At 51.6% G+C, this 13725-nt stretch overlaps 1 protein-coding gene across 1 annotated transcript; it reads left to right on the top strand.

The window, feature by feature from the left end:
- Nucleotides 1-399: 399 nt before the first annotated feature.
- UTP11 (UTP11 small subunit processome component) lies at nucleotides 400-5536 on the top strand. The gene is made up of 8 exons (XM_063177428.1): nucleotides 400-488; nucleotides 698-759; nucleotides 1255-1357; nucleotides 1595-1708; nucleotides 2831-2924; nucleotides 3140-3270; nucleotides 4607-4717; nucleotides 5262-5536. The coding sequence occupies exons 1-8, from the start codon at nucleotides 426-428 to the stop codon at nucleotides 5343-5345; spliced, it is 762 nt and encodes a 253-aa protein (XP_063033498.1). The 5' UTR covers nucleotides 400-425; the 3' UTR covers nucleotides 5346-5536.
- Nucleotides 5537-13725: the final 8189 nt, after the last annotated feature.

Raw genomic sequence — 13725 nt, 5'->3', positions numbered from 1 at the left:
CCCAGCCCGGCGCTCGGGCGGCGGGAGGCGCTGCAGCGCGGGCAGGGGGCCGGTCCCGCCGCGATGCTCCCCGTGCGGCCGGCAGCGGGATGAGCCCCGTCCCGAGGCGGCGGCTCCGGCGGGAACGGCAGCTCCGCGGGAGGGCTGCGGGCGGCGGAAAGGGGACCGGCGGCGCTCGCCCCGCAGGGCTGTCCCGGCGGCGGTGGCGGTGACCGGGCCCGCCCATGCCCGCCCATGCCCGGGGGTCCCGGCGGGGCCGCGCTCGGGGCCGCGCGCGCGTTCCCGCCGTCGCCATGGACACGGCGCCTCCTGGCGGGGGCGCGCGCGGGCTCTGACCGCTGACCCCGGGCCCCGCCTGTTCCGGCGCGCGCCCCGCGTGTGGACGCGCGTTCCCGGGCCCGGCGCTCGGAGCCGCCGCCGCAGCCATGTCGGCCGCCTTCAGGAAAGCCGCCAAGGCGCGGCAGCGCCCGCACCGCGAGCGGGCCCAGGTATGTGAGCCGAGCCGAGCCGAGCCGAGCCGAGCCAGGCCGGGCCCCGCCGGGCCCCTAGCGGAGCCATGCGCGCTCCCTCTCCGCCGGGCCCTCCGTGCTGGGCCCTCAGCGCTCTCTCCCCGTCACGCTCCCCATCTCGCTCTGTCCCCCTCACGCTCCCCGTCTCTCCCTCGCCCCCTGACGCTCTCTCCCCGTCTCTCCCGTAGCCCGCCGCCCGGACGAAGCTGGGCTTGCTGGAGAAGAAGAAGGATTACCGGCTCCGTGCCCGGTGAGTGCGGCCCCCGGGGGCGGGCGGCGCTGGGTGGGTGTCTCCCCCCCGTCCAGAGGGTTCCCCCTGAGAAATGCAGAACCCATCCTGCTTGGCCAGGTTGTGACACTGACTCCGGAATACTCTGCTCCTTGTGGGGTCCCTGATGTCTTTGAGTTGGGATGATGCCAAGTCTCCCTCTCCTTAGAAAAGTATCGGAGTATTTAAAGAACGTGGATTTGAGTAACTTAAAACTGCGCCTCCTTTGGGGTTATATGCTGCTAATAAACCCATTATTTTACTATAAAGTGATTTTAAGCAGGTATGATATCACACTACTGCCCTTGCCATGGCTGTGCTTCTGCAGGGCCTTGTCCTGCCCGAATTCCTGGGACAGCAACAGGAACAGGCTGTGTCCGAGCTCTGAGCCTCGCTGGGAAAGACTCGATGCCCCAGCAGAGATGAACACAGAGAAGCTGCTGAACAACTCCTGATTGTTGGTTTTATCCTCCCCAGTGACTACCACAAAAAGCAAAATGCTCTCAGGGCGCTGCAGAAGAAAGCTCTGGACAAGAACCCCGATGAGTTCTACTTCAAAATGATACGTTCAGAGGTCAAGGTGAGAACCTCCACTGCCTTCAAGCAGGATTACACTTTGTTGCTCCAAGTAATGTTTTTTCCCTCCTACCTTGTTTTGATTTAAATTTATGACTTAATAGGTAAATGAGAAAAATTAGTTTGGTTCTTGTAGAAGGCTTTGAAGAAAATGAAGGACAAAGTTCTGCTGTTAGCAGGCCCCACAGTGCTCTCCAGGTGGGATGGGCTGACTCTAAGTGCTGTGTTTGTCTGCTTGTAGGATGGAGTCCATGTCATAAAGCAGCCAAAGGATGAAATTACCCCGGAGCAGATGAAACTGATGAGGACACAGGATATTAAATACGTAGAAATGAAAAGAGTTGCAGAAGCCAAGGTAATAACTCGCATTTTTAGTGTCTTCTAGTTTGCTCAGAATTGGTTTTTACTGTGTTGTTCTTATTGGTGCTGTGTTGAAAAAGACCCCTGAGATCATCGAGTTCACCCTATGACCTAACACCACCTTGAAAACCAGACCATGGCACTGAGCATCACATCCAGTATTTTTTAAACACCTCCAGGGTGATGATTCCCCCACCTCCCAGGGTAGCTCATTCCAGTACCCAGAGATTTTTTCCCTAGTGTCCAACCTAAACCTCCCCTGGCACAGCTTAGGCTCCTCTGGTTGTGTCAGTGGTTGCCTGGAAGAAGAGGCCAACCCCCAGCTGGCTACAGCCACCTTTCAGGGAGTTGTAGAGTGATCAGGTCTCCCCTGAGCCTCCTTTTCTCCAGGCTAAAAATTCCTCATAGAATGAAGAATGAGTTCTTCATTCTGTGAAGAATGGCAGCTCCCACAGCCATTCTCCATAGGATTTATGTCCCAGACCCTTCACCAGCCTTGCTGCTCTTCTCTGGACACATTTGAGCCTCTCAATGTCCTTCCTAAACTGAGGGGCCCAGAACTGGACGCAGCACTCAAGGTGCAGCCTCACCAGTGCTGATACAGGGGAAAACACTTGTTACTTGAGAGAACTGTGAACTAACTCAGACTATGAGAAGGTTTCTGAGCTGAGGAGAATAATCTGGAGTGGGTTTTTGGAATATGGTAGGCTGGCAATCCACAAAAAAAAAAAGAATTCTCTTCTGAAGATGTTGTATGCTTTGATGTCGATTGACAAAACAGCATCAAATTCTCACTTGGGATAAAAAAGCAAAGCCAGCTTTTTCCTTCATGCTTTTGCTGGTGGTTCCATGGCAGTCATTCCCTTTTGCCAAACAGAGGGCTCAGTTTTGGAGGTGAATATGTGCACTTTGCCTGGGAAACTGCAGGAATCACTGTGACCCTCTGTCTGGAAAGGTTGTGAAGACATAAGTATACACTAGATGTGTTTTCAGAGATGAAAAAAGGAAGGAGGAATTCATCTATTTGTAACCCCGAGGAACAGACAGAAATGTCCTCTTGAGGGGGGAGACTTGGTTTTACTCATTCCGAATTTGGCCAAACTTGGACTTTCCGCAGAAAATCGAGCGCCTGAAGGCAGAGCTCCACCTGCTGGACGCCGCGGGGAGCGCCGCGGGCCAGCACCTCTTCTTCGTGGACACGGAGCGGGAAGGTGAGCCCTGAACTTGTTCTGTCACCTGTTCATAAAAGAAAGACACTTTTATTTGTTAGGAATAAAAATTCAGCTGCTCTAGAAGCCCCTCTTGGTTACTAGCTGAGGCATCACTTCTGCAGGAGCTGTGTGGCTGGCTGTAGCAATGTTTTTGGAAGATTTGCTTATTGAAGGAGTCCAGGTGAGTTTATTCTTTTTTTTTTTTTCATGAATAGTTCGGGAGTTTGACCTTGCTGCTCACCTGGACACTGTTCCTGAGCTGGTGGATAGAGTGTACAACAGACCAACCATTGCAACTCTGCAGAGTGAGGCAGTGAAGGGACCTACTGATCCTGCCCACCTAAAGGTACTGCTGCTGTTTGTGCTACACACTCCCTCATGTTCTACATCTTTTATATGACAGGCACTAAAAAGGATTGATTGCACCACTGTGGAGGTGAACAAAAGTGTGTTCTTAAAACTTTTATTGGTGACACAAGGCAGTAGTGGATGTCACTTCATCACAAATGAGTGCCTGGAGCCTGCAGTCACATCTTCTCCTGGACTAACACAGAGTACTCTTGCACTGCATCCCAGTCCACTGTGGGAGACCACCACAAGTTGTGATATACAGGCCAGAAAAGAGTGCTGTGGATCTGATCAGGCAGTGTCCCTGCAAAACTGAGATATTTCTCCTCTATAAAGGAACATATACCTCTGTGACTATCTTGGACTGTCTTTTCATCAGACTGCTGCAGTTTCAGGTGTAATTTTTTCAGCATCCACTGTTAAATCACCCCTCACACTTCCCCAAAACCCCTTGCACTCCTGAATTAGGTGAATAGGAAGAATTAGGTAAATAGGAAGAAATAGGTAAATGGGAAGAAGCTTATTCCAGCACAGATGTCTCTCTTGCAGTGTTCCTGATCTCACAGCATTTTTCAATTTGGTTCTGAGCCCAAAGTCACTTGAGATTTGTCTCCTCGCTTTCCTTCCTAAAGCCATTTAAGCCATAGTCTCACTTCCTGGCTTTCCTAATTTGAACTGTTTCATGATTCTTCAGCATGAATTGCTTTAGCAATCAGCTTTGATTCTGATGTTTCAGTATCACAGAAGTAGCTACACTTGGCTTTACAGATGTAGATTCTGCTCAGGTAATTCAGATCTGATGGAAAGTCCTCTGAGTATGAGTCAGTTGTGTCTGATATAAAAATAGTTGTTTAAAACTGTTGACTGGTAAATTTTTAACCTGTTTTTTCTGACTCAGGTGTCAGATAATAAACACCCTGTGGTCCCTTTCCTCCTGCCAGCTGTCTCAGTTTGACTTGTCAGTAAAGCAGTTGGACAAGTCGTAGGCTGACTGGTTTTCTCCTAAATGTCTGAGTCATATTTTAAGCATGTTGGGATCTGTTCTCCTTAATTTAATTACTTAAATCACACCTGCAGTAATATTGTTCCTGTGCTGGGAAAGCTATCCACTCTCATTAGGCAAACTTGACCCAACAAGTTGCATTTTGAGAGGCCTCTGCAGGCTCTGAGCACTTCAGGAATTGGTCTCTGGTCTCTCCTCATTTTTGTTTTCCCTATTCTAGATTTTCATTAGGGAGTCAAATGTTTTCTTGCATTTGACATTGAAATTCATAGGATTTAGACCACAGTGTCTTGTTCATCTCTGTTTAAAAACTTTTTTTCCTTGTTTCCAGAAATTAGCCCAGCAGAGGAAGAACCAGTATGACCTCCTGAGGCAGCGCATCGAGAGGGAGAAGGCCATGTTTGTCATCTCCCAGAAAATCCAGACACGCAAGGATCTTCTGGTGAGGGATTTGCTTCTGCTTCTCCAGATCTGTTCTGTTCAGCTCACTAGGCCTGGTATTGTGTGTGTTTATGTGTTGTGTTTGTGTCTTCATTCTGGTTTTATAGTGACACCTGGAGATAACTCCTAAAGATAAGAAATCCTCTTTAATATGGAAAAAGCAAGGAGATGAAGCATTTCAGTAAATTATATCTGCTTGTCAGCAAGGACAAAGACTCAGCTGTAAAATGCTGTTCACAAGGAGCCCAGAGTAGTGCCACTAGGAGTTAGAAGCAGGGAACCATTTCTGTAAGATATGAGAAGATCTTAAAAATCCAAATGACCAGAGAAATTACTTGTCTCAATGGGACTCCTGTTCTCTGGTGCTTGTGAGCAAAGCAGATTGTGCCTGACAGCCTGAAGGGGAAAAGAGCAGATAAATTTATAATTTAGTGACCATTTTTCTTTTATGGTTAGTCCCAGACAAGGACTCTGATTTGTGTGGGTGGAGGTTTTTCTCCTTGCATGACAGCAAATATTTCTACTTGTTCTTTTTTTTTTTCCAGGACAAAACTCATAAAGTAAAGGTGAAGAAAGAAACAACGACTGGACCAGCTATTTACAAATTCAAGTTTCAGAGGAAACGTTAGCCATTTCATGGAATAATTGTTACAGTCTTTGCTCAGGAAGGAGGAGCCATCTCCCTTGGAGAAAGGCTGGTGCCAGCCTCCTTTTGACTGCAGCTCAGCACTTTGTTGAAACAAATCACTGTGGGCCTGTGGTAGCCATCAATGTGTTTGTTCTAATTAATTGATTAATAAACCAGAGTTTGTTCTTTTGATATTTACAGTGGGAAGCCATGGGATTTGCCTCAGTGTCCTGGTAAGATGCACTGTGAAAATCAGTGAGCAGTTGAGGTCACAGTGGAAAAGCACAGCCCAGGGACAAGGACTTGGGGATTGTTGTCTCTGGGGCTGAGCAGGGCCTGTCCAAAGCCACGAGAGTGGAGCTCAGCTTTTTCAGCTGTCTTTTCAAGCAGCTTAAAGATGAATTACTCCAGTTATTTCCCCCAATGCCTCTCATTTCCTATTTGCACCATTCCCCTGTGTGCTTTTCCTCCAGAGCTGCTTCAGTTCGAACTGAAGCAGTGCCAAAATTCTGTGTGAGGGGAGAAACACAGCACCAAGTGTGGGCCAGGAGTTTGTCCTCTGGGTTTTCCTTGGGCCCTTGCACTGCCAGGGCTGGGGGATGTGCAGGCACATCCTGAGTGTCCTGAGCAGCCCAGGCACGTTCAGAGGAGCCTCCGTGTGAACATTCCTTTGCTTATCTCTCCATCTCCTGTCCCTGCCAGCAATAAGCACATGGTCTGCAAGAGGTGGGGGAGAAAAAAAAGATGCTCTTCTCAGGCCCTACCTACCTTGGAGCTTTTCCAGCAGCTCAGTGATGAAACTCGATGTTTTTACCTGCTGAAATGCAGCTTCAGACACGGTTCCTGCCAGAACAGGAGTATTTTTCAGGGGAGCATCCATGGAGTTCTGCAGAGCTTGGAGTCTGTGATTCTGTGAGGGCTGGGTGAGCAGGAGGGGAAAACAAAGCCTGAAGTTTGAGAATGGTTTGGTTCACTCAGGAAAACAAAGTCCTGTGTGTGAGAATGGTTCGGTTTGGTTTGGTTTGGTCTGAAGTGCTCAAGCAAAAGGAAACAAAGTCAGTGTGTAAGAATGGTTTGATTTGGTTCAGTTTGGTTTGCTTGAGTGAAAGGAAAACAAAGCCAGCATGTGAGAACGGTTTGGTTTGGTTCACTTTGGTTCGCTTGAGCAAAAGGAAAACAAAACCTTGTGTGTGATAATGGTTCAGTTTGGTTCACTTTGGTTCACTTGAGTGAAAGGAAAATGAAGTCCTGTGTGTGAGAATGGTTTGGTTTGCTAGGAACCAAACAGAAAAGCAAAGCCAGCATGTGAGAACGGTTTGGTTTGGTTCAGTTTGGTTTGCTTGAGCAAAAGGAAAACAAAGTCCTGTGTGTGAGAATGTTTTCCTGTTCAGTTCCTAGCAAACTGAACCAAACCAAAGTCCTGCATGTGGGAATGGTTCATTTTGCTAGAAACTGAACAGGAAAACAAAGTCCTGTGTGTGAAAATGGTTTGGTTTGGTTTGGTTTGGTTTGGTTTGCTAGAGCAAAAGGAAAATAAAGTCCTGTGTGTGAGAACGGTCTGGTCCGGTGTGCTCATGTGAAAGAAAAGCAAAGTCCCGCGTGTGAGGACGGTTCGGTTCGGTTCTCTTGAGCAAAAATAAAACAAAGCCCGCGTGTTAGCACGGTTCGGTTCGCTCCGGCCCGGCCCGGCCCGGCTCGGCTCGGTTCGGTTCTCTCGAGCCCAGCCCCGCCGCCGCAGTGCCGGGCGCGGCCCGCAGGGGGCAGCAGCGCCGCGCGCCGGGGCCGGGGCCGGGGCTCGTCCCGGGCTCGGTTCCGTTCCCGCGGGGTCACCGCGCTCCGCGGCCCGCGGGATGGCCGGGAAAGCTCTTTTAGACTAACGGGTAAATAGATAACTATTTAACCCTCTCACCTGATTGATTTTACCGGCGTGTAGAGCGTTGCTGGGAAGGATGGGAGAGAAAAGCCGCAGTTCTGCCGGGAGAGCCTCCAGGAATCCTGGAGCAGGATTGAAAAGCAGCGACCTGGCCAGGTCCAGAAACTGCCTGTCCACCTCTGCCCCACTGCAGAGCCAGTGCCCTGTTCCCTGGAAGAAAGGCCTCTATTCCCGGTTTTTATGGGATGCACCAGGCAGCTGCGAGGCTTTCTTTGGGCAGGCGCTGGCCACGCTGCTTGTCCTGGGCACGGTGGTGTCCCCTGGCACCTGGGAGCTGAGCTGCCAGCCAGGACACACAGTCTGATCACAGTCTGGGTCTGGGCAGCAAGAGTTGTGCCTGTTGTGATTGACCTTTCCCTGGGAAGCCGTGAATGCTTTAACAAAGGGAAACCAGAGCGCTGTTAATCTGTGGTGCTCACATCGAGCAGGCTTCATGCTGGGCTACAAACCCCATAACCTGTGGAGTGGTTTGTCATCTTGTGGCCAGAACAGACCAAAGGAGGTGCCAGCTCTTGTGCGCAAACATTTTTCACCTCCTCCTGCCTGCAATGGTGAAGGATTTGGCAGGTGCTGATCTCTGAACTTCTGTGTTAGCAGACAGGGCTGAGTCACACCTGCTGCCCTGCAGAGCTCCCAGTGGCATCCAGGAAAAAATCCACACCTTCTCAAAGACCTTGCTCTTTGACTCCCAAAGGTTTTAACTTGGTATCCTCACACTAAAGCACTGAAATGTTTCTGCAAGGATCTGGAAAGAGCCAGTGCCTCATAACTGAATCCAAAACCCACAGCACAGGGTTTAGAGACAAGAGTGGGATCTGCCATCCTCTAGCTGGGCCCTCATGGGGAAGGACAGAGAGAAAATGCCCACAGCTATTTTTTGTTTGTGATAATTATAGCATCAAAAGCTAAACGAACAGGTTCTTTAGCAAGGAGATTCCCTGCAGCTTGAAAGATACAGATATCAAAATTCCCCAGATTCACAGCTCAGGTTTTAGGTGACTCAATAATATTGTGCCATATAACAATTTGTGTAATTCCTTTTTCAACTCCTGAAGAACTCAATTGATAATGACTGTCTATAAAAGTTAATAGCAGGCTACACTTGCAGGATAACCTCCAGGCAGCTGCAACAATATATTTTACTGGCAGGAGTACCCTGGGCTTCTCAGCTGAAGGCTCCATTTTCTGAGCCTGAACCAGAGTGGGGCAGGGGAACAGGAGCTGGCTTGGCTGGGGAGGCTCTGGATCCCCCCCAGGACAGGCACTGGGGTGGGGTGTCTATCACTGGGGTGGGGTGTCTATCAGTGGGGTGGGTGTCCATCAGTGGGGTGGGTGTCCATCAGTGGGGTCTCCATCACTGGGGTGTCCACCAATGGGGTGAGTGTCCATCAGTGGGATGGGTGTCCATCAGAGGGGTGTCCATTAATGGGGTGGGTGTCCCTCAGTGGGGTGGGTGTCCATCAGTAGGGTGTCCATCAGTGGCCTTGTGCTGTGGCAGACAGTGAGACCCCCAACACCTCTGGATCCCCCCAGGACAGCCACTGGGGTATCCATCAGTGGGGTGGGTGTCCCTCAGTGTGGTGGGTCTCCATCAGTGTCCCTGTGCTGTGGCAGCCAGAGGGACCCCCAGCACCTCAGGAGCCCCCAGGTTGTGCTCTTTGAACACAGCAGAGCATGGTGCTCCCCGTGCCCCTGCTCGCAGCGCTGCCCTGTGTGTCACCACCTGCTCTCCCCACGCCTCTGGGTGATGCCACTGCTCCCCCCCAGGTGCTGCCAGCCCAGGGCACTGTGTGGGGCTGGCTGCAGGTGTCTCCAGCTGCAGGACTGGCTGCCCTGGCCCTGCTGCTCCCCAGCATCCTGCAGCCAGGTTCAGCTGAGGTGCCTTGCCCAAGGGCACCGAGGAGAAAAAGGGTGGTGAAGTTCCTCCGCTCAAGCCTGAGCAGCTTCACAGCAGGGAGTTGAAAGAGCAGAATGTAAATCAGGAATGACTAATTGCTGCTCAGCATGGCTGCCCTGAACCTCTCTGCTCCACAGCTCCTTGGCCACTTGGACCTTTCCCCTCTTGATTAGGAGCAGCACAGGTGATACCTGGGGAGAGCCTGGGCACTGGGTGCAGCCACACCTGGGCACAGCCACCCATTTCCCTCCTAACAAAAACCATTCCTCTCCAAATCCCACCACAGAAGCTTTCAAATGAATAAATTCTGCAGCTGCTGCTTCTGTTGGGAGCTGCCAGGCATCAAGGGTGAAGCCAGGGCTGGGTGAGGTGAAAGCAGCAAATATTTGCTTTGCTGTCTCACAGTCGTGGACCTGCAGCCGTTAGTGCCTGGAGAGAGCCCAGGTGAGCAGAGCTGCTCCAAGCAGGCAGGAGCCCATGATTTAGTGAGAACTATTCCCAGGATGTCCCTGCCTTGGCAGAGCTGGAGCCTGCAATAGTGAATTAGTGCATGCAGATCATCATTTACTGAAACACAAGCCCCGGTGCACCTTTCTAGGGAAGCACTAATTTATTATGCATTGTTATTAGCTGCAGCAGGGCCTTCATTAGAGCTGGAGTTAAGGTCTGTTTTGGCTGCCTCATCAGCATCAGTGAACTGCGTCCCTGCGAGGTTTGATACAATTTAATTAACCTAATTAAAAGCTCTGATTGCAGAGATGATTGGGGTAGAGCCAGCAGCAACTGCATATTTATAACGAGCTAGAAGGTGTGGGACTGGAGCCAAATGATATGCATCTCTAATGAGCTGGTGCTATTGAAGTGTGGATTTGGAACACTAACATTTATTTTTGGCAACAATGGCCAGTTTATCTTTGTGATAGAAACGATCAGGGCTTGATTGGGTGTAGCAGGCAGCTCAGCACTCTGCTGCTCCCTGGCCTTCTCCACACCACTGGCGGGCACACAGGGGCACCCACAGCTCTCCCCAAGCCTTCCCCTGCAGGCACAGCCCCAGCCCCACTGAGCAGCCCCAGTGAGCCCTGGAAATGCCAGCAAATTCCGCTTCCCCAGCCACCACTCCCTCCAGCTCCACCTTCACTCTCTCCCAGATCTGCTCTGTTGGAACCCAGGAAATCCCTCTGGCTGCCCTGGATGGTTCCAGCCCCTGCCCGGGGGCTCAGAGACCCTGGCACAGAGCCCCAGACCCCTGTGTGCCTTTGATTTAGCCCTTGGAAAAAACAATTACCAACCTTAGATGAGGAATTACAAGCCATGAAAGTTTAAGCAGAATGATAGTGAATTTATCACAGGGTGAAAAATAGATTTTTGGGGGTTTTAGAATGGGGGTTCAGGAGGGAAGATGGAGGAATCTGGGCGTATCCAGCCTTTCTCCTTCTTCTTCTTCTTCTTCTTGGCCTCCATCTTCTGCTGTGATGGTGACACTTTTAGATTGGTTTAGAGTGGAGACAAACTAACATAGGTGATAGGTATTGGAAAATAAATGTAAATAAAGTACATGTAGTTCATAGTATAGAAAACTAACACCACCCCAAGGGCTGGAAACAATTACCGGCTTTGTGTGAGGAGCTACAAGCCACAAGATTTTGAATAGAATGATACTGAATTAATCACTATCATAGGGTGAAAATGTGGAATTCTGGGGTTTTTAGAATGGGGATTCAGGGGGCAAGATGGAGGAATCTGGGCATGTCCAGCCTTTCTCCTTCTTCTTCTTCTTCTGCTGTGATGGTGGCACTTTTAGATTGGTTTAGAGTAGAAGCTCAGTGTCTAACATAGGTGATGGGTATTGGGAAGTTATTGTAAATATTGTACATGTGGTTTCTAGTATAAAAGGATAACACCAGAGTGCCTCTGTCTGTCCTGCTGAACAGATTTTGGCATGTCAGGAGAAAGAATTTTATAGATAAGAAGCAATAAACAACTTTGAGAATGAGTACTGAAGAGCTCTGACTCCTTCTTTGACCGCTGGGCTGGGAAAAGAGACTTTTAAAAATATTTTGGGGTCACTGTGAGCAGCTAAAACCCCGAGACTGCCCCACAGCCAGGCTGGGCTCCTGGTGCAGGTAACCCACCTCAGTCACTCCTCCAGGTATCAAACCCTTCATGCCCTGATCTGCTGGGCACCAGGCACAGAGGCACACAACGAGTGCCCAGATAGCACAGAGCAGCCTGGAGCAGGGGTCAGCCCCAGCTCTGGGGCTCCAGGGCTGCTGCAGGGGAGCACCAGCACCTGCCCCTGGCTGACCCACAGCACCCACAACCTCCTGCCCTCCTGTTTGGTGCCAGAGAGGCTGCCAGCCCCTCACCCCCGCAGCCCAGGGCAGGGAACCCCCATTTCTGGGCTGAAGGAGCTCATCTCACTGCTCTCATCCCCTTTTCTCTCCTCGTTTCAAGGCTGCATGGTGCTGAGAGGACTCAGGGGTGCAGTGCACCCAGCTGCAGCACTGGGATGTCCCAGGCACTGTCAGCAGCCAAGGAACAGCAGCCAGTCTGCTGAGCCACTTGGAAAATTTGATCCATGCTAATTATGCTGAAAAAAGCTCTTCTGATAATGAGTATGAAATGGAAGCGTAGCTAATACTCATCTCTGAGTGCCATTAATCTTTAAAACTGGAACAATAAGTGAAAACACTGCAGGGCATATGAAGCAAGGTGTGATTCACATCTGCTCCTCCATGGCTGCCTGATTTATTGGCACAAGGCAACTTTCCTGCACTGTTTCAACAGAGCTGCATTACATAACACCACGGGCTGCCTTGCTCTGCTTGCCTTTCCAATCCAGGCATCCCCTCAGAGCTTTTAGTGATCCTCTCTAGTGATCTTCTGATCTTTTGGTGATCTTCTGTCCTTTCCTGGGACAGAAGGAGCGCAGGAGATGAATCCTCCAAGGCCATGACTCTCTCCCAGGTCTTGGCCTCTCAGAGATGTTTCTTTCCTCCTGGCCTTGACAGCTGCTGTGGCAGCAGGGACGTGGCCCTCCAATCTGAGTGTACTGGGTGTGCTGGGTATACTGGTGGGGCAGGAATGCTCTGTGCAGCCAAATGGGCTGGAGGGGGATGGAACAGGGGGATGGAACAGGGGGATGGAACAGGGGGATGGAGGCTCCCTCTCCAGCCCTGCTGTGGCAGCAGGGATGTGGCCCTCCAGTCTGTGTATACTGGGTGTACTGGGTGTACTGGGTATACTGGTTGGGAGGGCAGCAGAGGCTGCCAGGGCTGCCAAGGGGGCTGGAGGGGGGATGGAACAGGGGGATGGAGGCTCCTTCTCCACCCCAGCTGTGGCAGCAAGGACGTGGCTCTGCAGTGTGGGTGTACCGGGTGTACTGGGTCTACTGGGTCTACTGGGTCTACTGGTGAGGAGGACAGCAGAAAACTCACAGGGCTGTTCTGTGCAGCCAAAGGTGCTGGAGGGAGATGGAACAGGGGGATGGAGGCTCCCTCTCCATCCCTGCTGTGGTAGCAGGGACGTGGCTCTGCAGGATGGGGATACTGGGTATATTGGGCATACTGGGTGTATTGGACATACTGGGTATACTGGGTGTACTGGGTGTACTGATGAGGAGGACAGCAGAAACTCCCAGGGCTGCTCTGTGCAGCCAAGGGGGCTGGGAGGGATGGAACAGGGGGATGGAACAGGGGGATGAGGCTCCCTCTCCATCCCTGCTGTGGCAGCAGGGATGTGGCTTTCCAGTCTGAGTGTACTGGGCGTACTGGGTGTATTGGGTGTACTGGGTATACTGGTGTACTGGTGGGACAGGGCAGCAGAGGCTCCCAGGGCTGCTCTGTGCAGCCAAGGGGGCTGGAGTGGGGATGGAACAGGGGGATGAGGGTCCCTCTCCATCCCTGCTGTGGCAGCAAGGACGTGCTCTGCAGTTTGGGTGTACTGGATATACTGGGTGTACTGGTGAGGAGGGCAGCAGAGGCTCCCAGGGCTGCCCAGGGGGCTGGAACAGGGGAATGGAGACAGGGGGATGGAACAGGGGGATGGAGGCTCCCTCTCCACCCGAGCTGTGGCAGCAGGGACGTGGCTCTGCAATCTGGGTATCCTGGGTGTACTGGGTGTACTGGGTGTACTGGTGGGGCAGGGCTGCTCTGTGCAGCTGAGGGGGCTGGGGGGAATGGAACAGGGGGCTGAGGCTCCCTCTCCATCCCTGCTGTGATGGTCCTTGCAGGTGAGCAGCGCTGGGGTTCCTGTGCTCCCCTGCCCTGCACACATGCTCCGTGCTGAGCCCAGGCTCCCCACGCCCTCTGCCACTCGCACAGATGCATCGAGCTCACTTTTGATGCCTTTTATTTTCAAATAGCTCTCTCTGGGGGACTCAGTATCTCTTATTTAAATGGTGGGTTTGCTGAAGTGACCTTTTGGCTGGCTCTGAGGAGAGATGGGGAGCTGCAGTCCCAGCAACACTGCTGACCCTGTGGCTTTGAACAAGTTCAAAGCATCTCCTGCCTTTTGGCCATACCCCTCAGTAGTGCCTTTGCATGGATT

The sequence above is a fragment of the Melospiza melodia genome, chromosome 27, assembly GCF_035770615.1.
Source record: "Melospiza melodia melodia isolate bMelMel2 chromosome 27, bMelMel2.pri, whole genome shotgun sequence".
NCBI classification, from domain to species: domain Eukaryota; kingdom Metazoa; phylum Chordata; class Aves; order Passeriformes; family Passerellidae; genus Melospiza; species Melospiza melodia.
This window is presented reverse-complemented; position numbering and strand designations above follow the sequence as displayed.